Genomic DNA, 17,553 nt, shown 5'->3' with positions numbered 1-17,553 from the left:
CTCGTGTAAAGCCCTTATCTATTTAACTTCATTTTTTCTGTAATCTGATGTTTCACAATTAAAGAAAAAGAAAGACTTCATTATACATGTGTAAATTTAAAAACACTAAGTGTTGCAGATGTACGGAGTCCCAGAAGTGACAAATGATACTTTACTGTCAGATAATGAAAAATAACGTCACCTCTGGTACCACATATAGGGCCCTTCACACACACACACACACACGCACGCACGCACACACACACACATATATATATAGATACACACTTTTAATCCAGTGCTGTGTTAAAAGTAACTTTTTGTTTAATCTCTGAACTGTTGTGTGGAAACATCTACATGGTCAGTACATGAAATATGGGATTACAGCTGTTTATCACAGAGAATAATGTTATAATAAACAGTTGTAACTTGCTTAGAGAAGATCAGGTGGAGACAAAAATTGATATGGAAGTAAAAAAACATCCAAGTTCATCTTTTTAATAAAAAAATATAAAGTAAACTTCCTGAGGTTCTTGTCTGAGCTCACAGCAAAGAAACACCAAATTCTGACTGATAAATTCATCCACTTTCAGACAAAATAAGTATAAAACAGAGACTTTAAATGATCCAGACTGAAACTTCAGCTTCTCCTGAATTAAATGATGTGTGACACTCGATGCTGACCGATAGAAAAAAACAGTCTGAGAGGGTTTAATAAAACTCTGAGTCACACTGGACCAAGAACCGATCGCAGCCAATGACCTTCAGCAGCCGCTCTCATTACTATTATGGCGATAAACATGTGAGCTGAAGGAGAGTCGAGGTCAGAAGCGCTTATTGCGAAAACTCAAACGGTAACCACGGCAACCGCGCATAAATCCAAATGAGTGGTGGAACGAAAATAAAAACATGAAATCTCTCGTTTCTAAGCGAAACAGCAGAAAGAAGAAGAAGAGAAAGAGAGAGAGAGAGAGAAAGAAAACAGCCTCCAGGTTAGCGTGATGTTTCACAACTCCAGCAGTGAATCATCCAAATCTAACACACGCACACACACACACACACACACACACACACGCACACACACTGCTTTTCTCTGTGCATATATTCCCACTGTGCACCACCAGACATGCAGGACACCTCTTCATCTTTAGCTCCATCCCGCCTGCACTGAACCAACAACACACACACATGATCTCAAAGGTTGAAGACGTACGGAGTCCCAGAAGAGACAAATGTCACACAAGACATACGAATGATTAAAGAGAGAATGAAAACTGCTGATGTTCAAACGCTGTGTTCAAAGTCAGAATCAAAGGAAACAGAGACATTTTAAAAAACGCTGCATGTTGATAAAACCGATCGAAGGGTTGTAGAAGTACGGAGACCCAGAAGAGACAAGAGACACATTATAGACACTTTACTGTCCAGTCATGAACATGTTGTCACTCCTGGCTCTCCATATATTACATCATGTATTTTATTTCATTTTTTCTGTAATCTAATCTGCATATATTCCCACTGTGTAACACCAGACATGCAGGACACGTCTTCAGCTTTAGCTCCATCATGCCTGCACTGAACCAACAACACACACACACACACACACACACACACACACACACACACACACACACATACACACACACACACACACACACACACACACACACACACACACACACACACATACATATATACAGAGTATTTAATCTGCTTTGCATCGTTAAACGCACGACACACTCATGCTTAAAATAGTCCAGAGGGGAATGAGACTGCTGGAGCGAGAGAGAGCGTCCAAATGTCACTGTTTTCATCTTAATGTAAAATTGCGTCTGCAGAGGTCAGGCTGTGTGTGTGTGTGTGTGTGTGTGTATGTGTGTGTGTGTGTGTGTCTTAATCTGAAATCTAAAGCTTCCTATAGAGTTTCCTCAAACCGAGCTCATCCTGTTCTCGAGGGTTTTCATAATAAAATGACTTCCTGGACAGACAGAAAAAGAAAACTTCTTGATCGTACAAACATTTTAAGGACATCAGAGACAACAACACATGAAGTAAACAAACAGAGCATCGTCTCTCCTCTGAGACAGAAAAAAGGAGTGAGCCTCCCCCACAACAGAGGAGGAGAATCTGGAGAAATACTGCAGCACCACCTAGTGGACGATCCTGAGAATGACCAGAGCATCTGAAGATATTACAGAGATGTGTTTAAATATAAGTAACTATCAACACAGAACAATTTACAGGGAGAAACAGACTAAAAGTTAGTGAAAAATAAACATTTTACTATTTTGGACATACAAAAATAGGTGTTTGTGTAAAAGTGTCTCTGTAGACAGTGCAAACGAATAAATACTGCATGGGTAATGTAATGGATTACTTTAAAAACATGACGTGGTTAGGCTACATGCATGTAAACAACACTTTATTGATGGTTAACTTGTCAAATTTAACAAATACAGTAAACAGTAACCAATACAGACTACTTCTTGGACAAAGTCCCCAGACTCCCTTAAAAAAACGTTAAATTTTGAGACTTGTTGAGTTAAAAGAAACTTTATAAACTTTGTAAAACACTGTCTACAAAACATTCTTAATTATTTGGGCCTTCTTGTTAATTCGGCAAATTCATACATGAAGTTTTTCTTTCCGTTCTTTGTGAAACACTGTCTCTGACAAATTCTTCAGCATTTGGGCCTTCTTGTAAATGTATACATTGAGATCACCAGACTCCCTCAACATATTGCACAATTTTAAGAGGATCGTTGAGTGAGGAGAAACTTAACAAACTTTGTGAAACAGCTACAACAGATTCTGAATCATTGTCTCCTTCTTGTAAATTCAGCATTAAATGAAAACAGTAAGTTGTGTGTTTCCTTGTAGAAAGTGTCAGTTTGTGGCAGCATGGCTGCACCAGCCTGTCTGCTTCTGTGTCTAAAGTGCTAAAGTCTGACCTGCCAACATTTAGCAGCTGTTTGAACACACTGTTTACACTGATTTCACCATTTACACACAATTTATGAAAGAAAAAACATTTTATTGACGCTAAACATGTCACGTCTTCTCTCGTCGTCAGTTGATTTGACTTCTTTTCCGTCAGAGAGAACAGGCTGAGTGATTCCAGGCGGAGTGATCGCAGGATAATCGATCATTAAGCCATTCAGAAAAACCCTCGTCAGCGAGGTCACAGGAAGGTGAAGGGATTTGTTTCTGTTATGAATGAAAAGTGAGAATGTGAGCTGAGGTCAGTCACTGACTGAGGGGAGTGATGGAATGTTACTAAGTACTTCACTTGAGTACTTTCATTTTATGTTACTTGATTTGTCTCCTTCATTTTATATCAGAGGGAGATATTGGACTTTTTACTCCACTTTACAGATGATTAATACAAAACAGAATAAACAAATAAATTGTAGATGAAGCTCCTGATTAATGATTGCGAGCAGCTTGGTGCATTCCTCTCTTGACCAATCGCCCTTTTCTTTCTTCTTCCTCGGCTTTGTGCAGATTTCATGAGCCAGAAACTCTTCTAAGCTCACTTTTAGTGAATATTGCAAAAAAAAAAAATCACCTTATAATTACAGTTAGTAATCAGTTTTTGCTTGATTCCCTGGCTTTACAGACATTTCCTTTTATTCTTTTCTCCAGAAGTTCAGATACTTGTATCAAACAGACTCTGGTAAAAGTAGAAGTACTGATTCAGCTTCTTTACTCCAGTAAAAGTAATCGAGTACAGGCTCTGACATGTACTCAGAGTATCAGAGTAGAAAGTCTCCCTCTGAAGGACATTTGTGGTCAAAGCTACTGAAGCTCACGTCATATTAATATAATTCAAAGACTAATAAAGTTAAAGGTAGAGTCAGTAGGATTTGTCCCAGCTGTTCCTGAACGCACCACAAAAATAGTTGATTGTTGAGTCTCATTCCCAGGACGTCAAACAGCCACATGTTGGGTTGGTAAAGCGTCCGAGCAGCAACAAAGAGAGAAAATAAGAAACTCTCTGCAGATACGAGACACTAACACGTCTTTTCTCCCCATTCAGCCTCCCTCTCTGTCTGTTCACGTCTTCTTACGTCTCGCTGCGTCTGCCGTGCGTGATGTGCTCTGATAGGTCGACATCAGTCTGGTGATGTTGGGAAATAACAATAATCCATAATTCACCTCAAATGCATCAAACTAAAGTAACGAGGCTGTTTGAAGCTGTGAGGAGGAGAAAGTTCAGATGTTGATGAAGGTTCATCCAGGTCATGGTGCCTCTACGTTCTGTATCGTAGGCAACTGGACTTCAGTTTCTTGAAGACGTCTCACCTCTCATCCTTGGAGAGGAGTCGCAGGCTTTTAAACCATGTGTAGGAGTGTCCTCATAGTGTGGGAGTGTCCTCACATAGTATGGGAGTGTCCCCACAGAGTCGTTAGGGCCACTTGTGGGTTGTTGGTCCAACCGGCCTTCATGTGGGTGTCTAAGCCCAGGTGAGCCCAGGTGAGCCCAGGTGTGAGTGGTTGTTAAGCTGTGTGGAGATCTCAGTACTGCATTGTAGGTGGGTGATCAGTGATGTCTTAGTCCTCCTCCTCTGTTCAAAGACGGTCGTTCCAGTTTGACATAGATGGAGTCTTTTACTCCTCTTTCAAACCGTCTGTCTTCTCTGGACAAGATGTTTACATTGAATGAGTTGTCTCCTCTCTTCAGTTTTGTCCTTAGGATGGACACGTTCTGCCTCAGGGTGCTGGTCGGTTTAAAGTGAACCAGGATATGATTCTCAGGTGTTTCTCAGATGTTCCTGCGACATAGAGAATGATGATGTCTCCTCCTCTCTGTCTGCTCTGGATCTTTTAGAGGTGCAGGAGTCATTTTTTACCCGAACAAAGACATTTTCAAAAATTCATATCTCCACTAGTTTGGTGCCACAGAGCTTGTTAAATAGCTTCAGAGCTGAAAAACACATTGTAGATTTTCCCAAGAAGGGTTATTTTATTATTTATCTTTTCAATTTTGTTCATGAACGTGTTGATACTCATAAAAAATTCAAAGATGTTATATTACTCCTCCGTTTATGATTTCTTTTTGTGGCACTTTTCACTGACTGTAAAGTTACATTCAGTGGTTTTATTCCATCAGGAGATATTTGTTCTGTGTGTTTTTATCTGTCTGATACCTACTGAGCCTGGAGATCTGCAAGTTACAGCTTGAAATGGTTTGTTGCATGTAGGTGATGTCATCGTTTGTTCTGTGCGTCTGGACAAAGTCCTTCAGCTCAATACACATATATTATATCACAGTGTCAAACTCTGAGCTCATTTCTGACATCAACAAGTCAAACTTAAAGAAAGCAACTTCTCCAGGCTGTCAGCTGTTACCTCAAGTTCACGTATAAATCTAAGAGCGTGTTTATTATCGAGGCTCGTGGTTCTGAGGTTTGTTCCTGACCGGCTGAAGTCTGATCAGAACCTCCAAAGAATGTGATACGTCTTGTTTCAGTGAAATATCTGCTGAGGACGTCTTCTGTCGCTGGAGGGTCTTAGAAATGGTACAGAGCAGGAAAATATCTGAAGACTGAGTGAGACTGTTTTAATTGAACTTCACAGCTTAAATTCAAAGTATTTGTTTTCGCCATCTGTTGGGGAAATGATGTTCGATGTCTGATTGAATCCTTAGGTTTGGATTTGCATTTTCAAGCAAGCACGCTTCAGTAAGTCATGATGTCACACCTGAGGTCAGATCAAACTCAGAGAGTAAGTTCAGAAAAAGCAGGTAGAAGCCAGAACATGATGATGTGCAGGGATGAACATGAACGTCCAGACCTCATTACACATCGTCTACAAAAATATAAGAACACAGACACGAGAGAAGCGAGAGGGATTTTATAATCTCACATTGATAGTTACTCTGTGTTTGCGCTCTGTCTGAGCAGCTGTTCACGTCCTGATGCATCAAGAAGAAATGTGGTTATTTATTTTAACCAGATGTTTGAGTTGATCAGAATGACCTTCAGTTTCAATATGAATCAAAAGCAGGATCAGAGATTCTTTGTTTTGTTTTTTATTCCCACAGCGTCGGACATGTTGGTTATTTCCTCTATCAGAGATCCTTTATTGGTTTGTTTGTGAAGAGGGCTCACTCTGGACACATTTTAAACTAATTACACCAAAACTGAGTGTGTATGAAGTCGAAGACTTGAAGCTGCAAAGAATTTTGTTATTAAAAGATCTTCATGCCGGAGAGGCGATTTAGAAAAACGTGTATAGAAAAATGTTTTACAATAACGTACGTGACAGCGACCTGGAGGAGAAGAAAGGTGGAACGTGACAGAAGAGAAGAAAATCTGAACATTATTGAACAAATTTGTGGAGTCGAAAATGTTATTCTAAATTGAAATAACTGCAATCATCATTTTAACAGTGTAATATATGTTATTTGGACGTGACGCGTGTTGTCCACATATGTTTGGCTCATATGACAGGTATGAATTTGAACGTGTCTGGTTGACAGAAACTTTCTTCCTTCCGGTGACGGAGCTGTTCGATCATCTCAGAGTCTCTGCAGAGCGTTCGTGGGCCGAACAGACGGACGCCTCGGTGATCCTCACAGTTCACGCTGCTGTTGTCTCGCCTCTGGTGTGAATTTCGGGTTAGCAGGACGAGATTAAACTTCCTTCAAATCTCAGTTTAGTTTTTATTTTGATCTCAACCCCACAGAGGGACAACTCCAGAGCTGGTAGTGACGAGGGAGCCACGCCTGACATGATTCATCGTTCAGGTGTGGTTATTGAGCGGCAGGGTGACGTGTCAGAGGTCGCGCTAACACCTCGTGGCCTCCTCGGACGAGGGAAAGTGGAGGAGGAAACTTCTCCTGCCTGCTGGATTTGGCTCTGCAGGCTGCTGCATATGCTGCGGTGGATTACACTGATCCAACTTAATGCCTAAGACCATGCAATCATTCATAACTACAGGAGCTGTTGAGGGCACAGCCATGGATGCTCCCAGCACCATCTGCCGCTGTGGGCAGGATTAACTTCGAGGAAGATGGTGAAAGGTGGGGGTGGGAGGCACATGTAGAGACCCTGAGCTGCCGACCACCAGCAGAAACCACCCGCCGCCAGGAAACGTTCACTTTACCAAAAACGTCTCATTCTTCAACTGAATGTGTGACGATTACGTCTCACAGAGCCAAACTCAGGTCTGATTAATGATGGTTTTCACAAGTTAAAAAGCTGATCTAATGTGTACAAACTGTCCTGCTTCATAATGCTCATCAGGATTAATGATCCGCAGACAGCGTAGATGAATGTGAGACAACAACTTGGAATCCAGCTGAGAAAAGTTTCACGTCCAGCAAACAGGCAAACGCCTCGATCCAAGTGTACAGTCGAGCCACGCGTCGTTAGAAAGCTTTGACTCTTGTGATGCTGTTCATGCAAACATATCAAGATAAAACCACATCAGCAAGGTTCAATCAACGAGCTAACAAACTAGCACGTACAAAGTTTTGCCAACTCACCAATAAAGTGTCCGTGTGTTTCAGTAGAGCATCAAACTCCAACATCTGTCCTCTCTCATTCCAAAACGTCCACTAGATCCACCTCAGTCACACGTTTAGTCTCAAACAGTGTTCATCAATAAATGGAGACAAAATGGAAAAAGTGATTGACAGCTCGTTTGAGCAGATATGAGCTTCTGTGCCCGCCCTCAAGCCTGCAACAGCCAATGAGTAATGGTGTAGACCAGTGACCCACTCTCTCTTCTTGCTCCTCTCTCCTGAGCCAATCACACGCCAGCTTCGAGATGATTGATGCATCATGGAGCCAATGAGAGTTCAGATCCAGTAATATATAGTTTATATCAGTTTTTAAAGCCCTGAACTTGGAAATGATGCAAGTTGATGTAGTTTTCTGTGTTTTGCTCTTTGAATAGTCTGTTTTTCCAGCTCAGGTCTTGTTTCTGACTCTTTTATCTGCTCAAAGTTAGTGTGAATAAGAAAATAAAGAACTATAATGAGTTTAATGCTGCTGTTTCTCTCAGGCACGAGGACTCTGAGGACATAACAGGACTTTTATTTACCAGGCGCCTGAATATTTCCTCAGAAAAACATGTGTTAAGTGTTCATTTTCAGTGATATTGTTATTAAATTTGAACTTGGACCATGTAAAATGACATGATGTGGACATAATGTCTTCTCCAGCTATAGGGCAGTAGAAGAGCTTCTGACTGTTTGGGGTAAAAATTCAGCTCATAACCTTTCAGAAGAGCCCGAAATCATGTCTGTACAGAAATGGTTCAAACACAGCTTTGGATTTATTTTAGGATGATTTACACGACTTTCCAGGTTTGATATGAGGTCGGCCATTTTTTATGCATCCTGCCCTCTGAGATGAGACGAACACTGAAATCTCTTCCCGTCTCTGTTTGTGTCTGTCTCCACAGAGAGTTGAAGCCCTGCCCTCCAATCATCAGGAGCGTCGATCGGCCCGCAGGAATCCCCTCCGCCAGGACACACTCACTAAAAACTGCTGCTGCACTTCGATAAAAATCAACATCCAACACCCTTTTTTGGAAATCTGTGCCTTCAACCAAAAATTCACCAGTGATACTTCTGAATATTTTCTTTTTCTTTCTTTTGGTTTTTTTGCTTTGTGTTGTTGTTTTTCTTTCGAGCAGGACTCTGAGGATAAATCTGCGTGATGTCGGAGGGCCTGGGATCGTTCTGCTGCTCTCACACTTTGTCTCTCTGGAGAAACAACAACAAAAAAAAACAATCAAAACTAACCAGGACATGCAAATTTTGATCATTTTAACGTCCTAACGTATTCATTTTTTTTTTCTACAAATTGTGTCAGTGATTTACTTCATATCAGAAGAAATCCCTCGCTGTGCAATATCAGTCCATATTTATGTGAAGTTGTCGTGTGGATGTAGACTTCGGACAGACTTTTTGGTTTATTTTTGTAACGATGTTTTCCTGATTTCTATTTTTCTAAAATGACGACGGTGTAAAGAGAGATGAGGGGAGAAAAAAAATCATCAGAACACATTTTAAGGGAGAGAGGAGGTTTGGTTGATGCTGTAGACGATCTGTCCCAGTTTAGTTTTCCTCGATACGTCCCCTCCTGCTCTGACCAGGGCCAAAGCCATAGCCTATCTCAGATAACATGCACCGGGCGTTTTAAACACACTAGTGTCCCGAACAGCAAGATGCATTCAGGGTCTCACAGTCTGGGGCCGACACCACAGGCTCCTCGCGTCAGCTCATCTTAGCTGTTGGATTTTTTGAGTGATGTTTTGGTTTCTACTGTATGTTCAGGGGCTTGAATCTGAAGTATTTAGTATTATCTACCTTTGTGTGGCCTGTTCTTCTTGCTGTTATTTTGTACTTCCTCCTACATATCAATCAAGCAACTATAAGTGGCATGAGTATGTGTGTACGTGAGAAAAAACGAATGCGTGAGTTCGCCAGAATGGGAGATAAAGTACTGTAAATTCTCAAATAAAAAGCTGAACAAAGGTCGGTTCTCCTGCGATAGCCGGGTTTAAAATGAAGGACAACGTTACCAGATGTAGGAAACGACGATGGATTGGTTAGTTAGATGATGTGAACCAGGTGGTCGTGTCTCATGGGAGCTCCTGTAATTAGTTTCTGAGCCGTAAATACCGTTCACGTCAACATCCAAGTCATAATGGTTTCCACTGTCTTCATGAAGCACAATGTTTGGAGGCTGAAGTATAATTTATTCCCAGATCTTAAATAAAGGGATTAACGCGGGATGCCGAGGCTGGATGTCCCGACGTCTCGTCAACAACATCCAGGTTTGCCGTAACAAACACAGCTGGAGACGTCTGGACATCTTGCCCCAAAAAATCTTCTTTTTGTTGCTACAATCATGGCTGAAGAGGCTGGGATCTTGTTAAAAATACTCAGTTTTGTCACGACAAACACGCCTGGAGATCTTTTGACGTCTTGCTTTTTGTTCCCACATTTACGGCTGGAAACGTCCCAACATCGTGCCCCAAAAAATCTGCTTTTTGTTGCCTCAAACACGTCTGGAGATCTTTTGCTGTCTTGCCAAAATTAGCTTTTTGTTCCCACATATACTGAAGATGTCCCAACTTCTTGTCAAAAATATCCAGTTTTTGTCGCCCCAAGCTGCGCTGGAGACATCTCGCCCCAAAAAAATCAGCTTTTTGTTGCAACAAAGAGTCACGAGGTCAAACAAAGAATGATGATATCCATGAGTTCAGTCACCTGCTTTATAAGTTTGTAAAACCAAAACTGAACCATTTAATAAATTACGTTTTTTAAATGTTTTTTAATTTCTATATATTTATTTTTTTTATCTGGTCCTAAGTTAAAGGCTCATCTCAGGGACACGTGTCGCCTGTTTGTTCAAAGTTATTAAATCACAAACTGAAGGTTGTGAGTGAAACTTAAAGCACAAAGTCTTCAATCACTCGACCATCTGGAGTCGAAGGATGTCGCCATAAACACAGAAATCTTCTCGTCTGTACCACACGACGACGTGAGCGCAGCGTCGGCCCCTCCAATGAGTTCATGCTGGATTTGTGCCTTGTTAGCAGATGTTAGGTGGCTCGTATGTTAGCTAACGGTAGATCAGGGATACTAATGTTACACCCGTGAGAAAATATTCATTATGTAGACACAGATAAGAAGGAAGCTTTCACTGACGACAACAAGGAGACATCTGACCGACGTACCATCACATTTATCTTAAAAAACCAGAGGATTTACTTTTTGGCAGCTATTGGAGAATTTACAGTACTTCCTGTTTTATTGTTTCAATCCTGTTTTTCTGCGGTTGTGAATTGTGTTCTGTGTATCCTTGAAGCTGCTATCCCTGTACTGTGTAGATCGGAGATGTCCAGCCTTATCCCTGAAGTCCTGCAAACATCCTCCATTAGCGCTCATACAGCTCACACACACACACACACACACTTTCTTTTTGAAGGTTCATCATCGGTGGTTCTGCTTCAGTTTGGGCCTCTCAGAGAATCGTCGTCTTTACAGTCGAGAATTGTTTTCATCCATTGACCGAGCGAAGACGGCACCGACTGTGGAGACGTTCAGTGTGAATATGTGAGAATCAAGGCCGCGATAGTCAAACAGAAATAACTGGAGTTCTGATGACGTGCGGCACAATAGTGGGAATTCATCAGTAGGGTTGCCATCTTTCATTTGTTGAAGGAAAAGAGTAAAAATCTACTTTAACAGAAACAGGCGTCATATTTTTCATACATTCAGCAGGACGGTGAGTCTTAAAGGAACAGTTCACAGTGGAAATGTCCGGGTCTCGTCAAAAAAAAGCACTTTTTTGTTGCCGCCGCAGCTGGAAATTGACCCGATATCTCCTTAAACATTTCCAGTTCTGTCACGTTTGCAGATATCTTGTTTTGGCTTAAAGTACCTGACTTGGTTGCGACAATCACGTCAGGAAATGTCCCAACTTCTCATCAAAGATATCCAGCTTTTGTCCCCACCAACACTGTCCCGAGGTCTTGTTAAAAAACACTCGTGACAAATGCGTCTTAAAATGTCCCCAGCTCTCCACAAAGTTATCTGTTTTTTGTTGCCGCTAACATGACTGGAGACGTCCCGAGGTCTTGTTAAGAACACTCGGCTTCTCCTGACAAAGGCGTCCGGAGATGTCCTGACCTCCTGCCAAAAATATCCAGTGGTTTAAATCACACGCGTGTTGAAACACAGTCCCGACCCGCGACCACGTGGCCGGGCAGCCTGCTCGCCGACCTGCAAATCAGTAACGTGAACGTGAAAACCGTCAGGTGTAAAAACTGTGATTCCATCAGAGACACAAACTGAAGCTCACGGTCCACAGACTCATTTTGTTTCAATCAAATCCACATTTTTGCATCATTTCTGACATTTTTGATTATTATCTTAAAAGTGGCTGTACGAGTACCTTCCTGCAAAGTGTAACTGTCTGTTAAATGCATGGTTGGGAGTGAATACAGCCCTACATTCATATCCATGGAGGGATGTTGTGTTCTGCCAACAGTAGTGGAGGTAGTTTCCTTCTGTGTGGAGTCAGTCCGTACTCTTTGCTGCCTGTGAGTGTGAATCATCCGTGAAGCTGCCTCCGTCCATCGAGTACCTTTTACTGACACCGTTTCCCCAAAACAACGCTGCCAAATTGGTCTGAAAAAGCCAAAATATTTTCTGACGTTCTCTGTGTATAAGTGGTTTAAGTGTATCACATGTTAAACCTCATCCCGTTAATGTTACATTGTGTTTTTAACAAAAAGAATCCTGTTTGTTAAATTGTTGATAATATATGCAGAAGAGTTATGAAATAAACTGAAACAAACTCAGATGTGTCTCCTGGCTGGTGACGGAGGAGACGTGACGGAGGAGACGTGACGGAGGAGACGTGACGGAGGAGACGTGACGGAGGAGAGTGTGTTGTTGTTTTCACCGATGGTGCTGTTGACCACTGATAGCATGTAACTACGTCTATTTACTCAAGTACTGTACTTCAGTTACATTAGAGTATTTTTCAATGAATCTATGTTACGGGCAGGCAGATGTAGCTCACCCCTGGAGGATACTCTGTAGGTTTAAAGATCAAGAAACGACAGGCAAGAATCAGAGTTCAAAACAAACACAAAAAATAAATGAAAAGCAGAGCAGACAGACAGAAATGATATTTACAGACAACGAGAAGCATTAAGCAAAAGAAACTGTCAAACACTTGATGACTTTGTTTCCATATCTGCTTAAAATGTCGTGTTGTCACACCTGCGGCGTCACACCTGTCCACCTGTCCTGTTTTAGCTTTAAACTCCTGCTTTGGTCGCCACAAAGAAACAACTGGAAACATACGCAGTCGTCATTCTGTTGCAAAGAAACACGTCTGGAGGTGTCTCACCAAAAATATCTAGTTTCAAGTCTCAGTGTCTTGTTGAAAATATCCAGCTTTTTGTCCTGTCGAACACGCTGGAGATAAAACCAAGTCTTGTCAAAAACACTCAGTTTTGTAAAGACGAATGTGTTTAGCGACGTCTCAACTTCTCTGCAAGAATATCCAGCTTTTGTCGCCACAAACGCGACTGGAAATTGTCCCGATATCTCCTTCAACGTGTCGACTGGTGTCACGCTTACAAATGTCCTGTTTTGGCTTAAAATACCTGCTTGTGTCGCCACAAAAAAACTAACTAATCCCACTATTCTCTAATTAATTGTCCTAAACTAAGGAAACTTACCGTTTATCTTTGTCATACAAAAATATAAGTTCATTCATTGATTACTGGGCAGGAAGCAGATGATTCTGTGCACAGAGGTCCGTCCTGCAGTTTGATGTGTGGACACGACACGAGATTCGTCTTTGGCTCTTCGGTGAGTTTTGTCGCCTTATTCTCACATCGTCATCAGTCAGTGGAGATCAGATCTGTCTCTTCTCCTCTGATCACATTATTCTTGCCCAAAACTACAGAGTGCTCCTTTAACGTGAATACTTTTACGTCCTGGTCCATCTGTGATCGTCAGATGTCACAGCACCTCACATTACGTTCATTATCTTAAAATAAGTGCATTCAGACGTGAGGATACAACCGGAACAATGAAACCATCTCTAAACCAGATTAACTTGCTCTGAGTTAATTTGGCTTCATTCCTTTGTTGCATTTAAAGCAGCTACAATCAATATTTTTATAATAACTCGTTTGAGAAGTGAACGTACAGAGAATAATATATAATATACTGATTGATGATATCTAGAAGCGATTACACTTCGCCTGTCCTCGCTGATATAAACGAGGTTTAACTGTAGTTCCTCTTTCTTCCCTTTGAACTTTTCACACCACATTATAACAGCTGACTGAATGTTTCGCTGGGGACGTCGTCTCAGTGTGGAGGCGTCAGATTTGACCCACTAGATGGCGTCAGTGGATCATTTGTTTGTTTGCTCTGGAGACTCACTGACACTCCTGCTGAAATACAACCTGGATACTGGATACACACACACTACACAGTGTACAGAGAGTTAAACAAAATATGTTGTCTACGTTTAAAGACGACCAACCATGGACATCAGACCAAAACAAGTTAGTATGCACACAAAATAAATGGTGGATGGTTTCAGCCTCTGATGAACAGAAAATGCACCTCAAATACAAACCTGTCGTGTAGAAGGTCACTGCAGCTTCACCGGACCAATTAAATACCGGCCACGATTCAAACAGACGTCTTCATGACGATTTATTTGCTCTCTCTGTTTCTGCAGACACCGTGACGACTGCAGCAAAAATAAAAGATGTAAAAGTGTCTGACTGAAGTAAAATAACACAAATTAAAATGCATCATTAACGTCCATACAAAGGAACATTAACAACTTTATACATTAAACATATAAAGAACATTACCTCGTCATACGACATCACACTTCCCACAATGCCCTTAATTAAACTGCAATGTCTCATCCTGCAGGAAAGACCTCACAGGACAGTCTGTTTTCAACAAACATCTTTAAGTGACACATTTCTTATCAACCTTTCACTGACTTTATGAACTCAAATGATTGTGACCTCGTGACAGAAACACATACAATAAGCACGTGGACGACACTGAGGCAGTAACAGGCAGTAACAGTCAGTAACAGGCAGTAACAGTCAGTAACAGGCAGTAACAGGCAGTAACAGTCAGTAACAGGCAGTAACAGTCAGTAACAGGACAATAATCTCTCCTCTCAGGCTGCAGGCGTTAACTCACTTCCGCGTGCACTCCCGCCTTGCCGCGCTTAAATACAGATCAACCAATGACAGAGCGGGAACAGCGCAGCTCATTTGCATCCAGCGTCTAAAAAAGCAGCCTGCGCTCAGCGAGACCTCACCGAGCATCTGCCGCGCCGCAACATGCCTGACCCCGGGAAGTCTGCGCCCAAGAAGGGCTCCAAGAAGGCCGTGACCAAGACGGCCGCCAAAGGAGGCAAGAAGAGGAGAAAGAGCAGGAAGGAGAGCTACGCCATCTACGTCTACAAGGTGCTGAAGCAGGTCCACCCCGACACCGGCATCTCCTCCAAGGCGATGGGCATCATGAACTCCTTCGTGAGCGACATCTTCGAGCGCATCGCCGGTGAAGCCTCCCGCCTCGCCCACTACAACAAGCGCTCCACCATCTCCTCCAGGGAGATCCAGACCGCCGTCCGCCTGCTGCTGCCCGGGGAGCTGGCCAAGCACGCCGTGTCCGAGGGCACCAAGGCCGTGACCAAGTACACCAGCTCCAAGTAAACCGCTGCTGCCCCCCCCAACACAACACAACGGCTCTTTTCAGAGCCACCCACCTTCTCTAAGGAGCCGCTTCCAGTCTGAGCCGTGCGGGGCGGGATGCTGTCAGAGCCCCGTGTGATCACTGCTTTAAAAGTATTAGAGTAAAGTAATGTATTACTTATTATGCTACTTATTACTTACATTCAACAAAACATTCAAATCACCTCTTAAGAATAATTAATTAAATGTTCTTGGACTGTGACGATCAGACAGGATCAGTCTGATGTTATGAGATGGGGAGTAAATGTCTTTAATTGTAGCTCAGTCATATGAAACACAACAGACCTGAACCTTCTGCAATGACACGACAAACATCTGCTCTGCCTGTGTATTTTAGTCCACAGAACAATGAATGCATGATGTGATTCAAGGATGTAAATTAAAGTGCTCACAGGATTATTCTTCATCATGAGGCTCATTTCAGTCACAGAGACTGAACACAGAATTTATAGGCTCGGTATTAAACACACAGAACCTATATTATCATGGTCATGTTGGACACTTTGGTGAGGCGTTATGTGACATAACTGTGTAAACATATTACTGAAATATTATTAGTTACATGTTATATTACTCTATAACCGTTCAAGGTAATGTATTACTGTAACGTGTTGGTAATGAATAACAACTTTTAATTAATATGTAACAATATATAATCATAGCATTACTTTTCATATTTGTTCCTTACTTGGTCCCCCCTTCCATCCCCTGATCCCCCCTCTTCTATGGCCGAGTAGCTCCACACAAAAACACACAACACAGGCCACCAAACACTCACACGGACACATGAATATAAGAATAGAACATGAATAGATCACTTAAGACACAAATACACACAAGCCTGCACTAAATACACATGAGCACTTTATTTTATTTTGTTTATTTTCTTTTATTCCCTCTCTCTCTCTCTCTCTCTGTCTGTCTGTCTGTCTGTCTCCTGCCTTTGTTCACTTACGTCCGCCTTCCTCCTTCCTCCGGCTCCTCCCACCTCTCGCCGCTGACCAAGCTCCACCCACAACAATGGGTATAAAATGGCGGACGCCCTGAGCGGCGCCACCAGCTCAAGAGCTCTCGACTCGACACCAACAAACTAAACTCTGACACAATGAGCGGCCGCGGGAAAGGAGGTAAAGGACTCGGGAAAGGAGGCGCCAAGCGGCACCGCAAAGTCCTCCGCGACAACATCCAGGGAATCACCAAACCCGCCATCCGCCGTCTGGCTCGCCGCGGCGGAGTGAAGCGTATCTCCGGGCTGATCTACGAGGAGACCCGCGGGGTGCTCAAGGTTTTCCTGGAGAACGTGATCCGTGACGCCGTCACCTACACCGAGCACGCCAAGAGGAAGACCGTCACCGCCATGGACGTGGTGTACGCGCTGAAGAGGCAGGGCCGCACCCTGTACGGCTTCGGAGGCTGAACCACGACCGCCTGCTGCAACTGCAACACAACGGCTCTTTTAAGAGCCACACACCTCATCTAAACAGATCCTTCCTGCTGTCAAGTCATGGTTAAGAAGTGTGATGTGTGGACACGATACTGAACAGAACACCGAAAAAAGAATTATACAAACCCCTGAAACAGTTATGGACCTGAGAACTGCACCAGACCTCCTTAACAAACTGGGTTAAACCGCTGCTCTGCGTCGCTGGTGCCCTCTCGGCCATGGCTGCAGATCCCCCCCCAATAAAAATACCCTAAATTATTCAAAATTGAACAAATGTATTTTCAGACTTCACATTTTAGATTCACATCTAAAAAGAAATGATCGAAATGGTGGAACAAATAATGTTTGACGAAACATTTGTCAACAAACAAGGAATGATTTTATATAAATTTACGTAAATAAGTCAGGTTTTGTTGGGTCAACTTGTGTTGGGTTTGTTGTGCTCTCAGAACTGTTTACCAGCACAACTACAGCCAGTAGAAGGCGCTGTTCAGTCATTTTCAAGTGAACCGGTTCACTGTATAATCACCAGACTCCCTTAAGAAATGCTCATTTTCTAGAGTCATCGCGTCAGGAGAAACTGTGTGAGCTGTGTGAAATGCTGTATACAACACATTCTGGACTGTTTGGACCTACTTGTTAATTCGGCAAACGTTACACATGATTATAAGTCTTTCTTTGATATCGTCTCTGAGATGCAGCTGTGTATCTGCACAGAGACCCGATTACAAGAGGTCAGTCAGTCCCATGCATGGATCTATAATAAGACCTGGATATGACGACGCCTCTCAGCAGACACGCCGATTTTTCCCAGTGGCCACTCGTGGTATTGCAACAAAAAATCCCAT

The 17,553-nt window shown here is 42.5% G+C and overlaps 2 protein-coding genes across 2 annotated transcripts; both read left to right on the top strand.

Moving 5' to 3' along the window:
- The first annotated feature begins 14,844 nt into the window (after positions 1-14,844).
- On the top strand, positions 14,845-15,667 carry LOC141008633 (histone H2B-like). Its single transcript, XM_073481078.1, has one exon. The coding sequence runs from the start codon at positions 14,848-14,850 to the stop codon at positions 15,220-15,222; it is 375 nt and encodes a 124-aa protein (XP_073337179.1). The 5' UTR covers positions 14,845-14,847; the 3' UTR covers positions 15,223-15,667.
- A 545-nt stretch (positions 15,668-16,212) lies between these two features.
- On the top strand, positions 16,213-16,937 carry LOC141008635 (histone H4). Its single transcript, XM_073481081.1, has one exon. The coding sequence runs from the start codon at positions 16,367-16,369 to the stop codon at positions 16,676-16,678; it is 312 nt and encodes a 103-aa protein (XP_073337182.1). The 5' UTR covers positions 16,213-16,366; the 3' UTR covers positions 16,679-16,937.
- Positions 16,938-17,553: the final 616 nt, after the last annotated feature.

This window comes from Pagrus major, chromosome 14, assembly GCF_040436345.1.
Source record: "Pagrus major chromosome 14, Pma_NU_1.0".
Classification (NCBI taxonomy): domain Eukaryota; kingdom Metazoa; phylum Chordata; class Actinopteri; order Spariformes; family Sparidae; genus Pagrus; species Pagrus major.
The sequence above is the reverse complement of the archived record's forward strand: the minus strand, read 5'-3'. Positions and strand labels throughout refer to the sequence as shown.

What these genes read in the sequence shown, in the direction of transcription:
- LOC141008633 (XM_073481078.1), top strand. Translation starts at nt 14,848, where the DNA reads ATGCCTGACCCCGGGAAGTCTGCGCCCAAGAAGGGCTCCAAGAAGGCC.
- LOC141008635 (XM_073481081.1), top strand. Translation starts at nt 16,367, where the DNA reads ATGAGCGGCCGCGGGAAAGGAGGTAAAGGACTCGGGAAAGGAGGCGCC.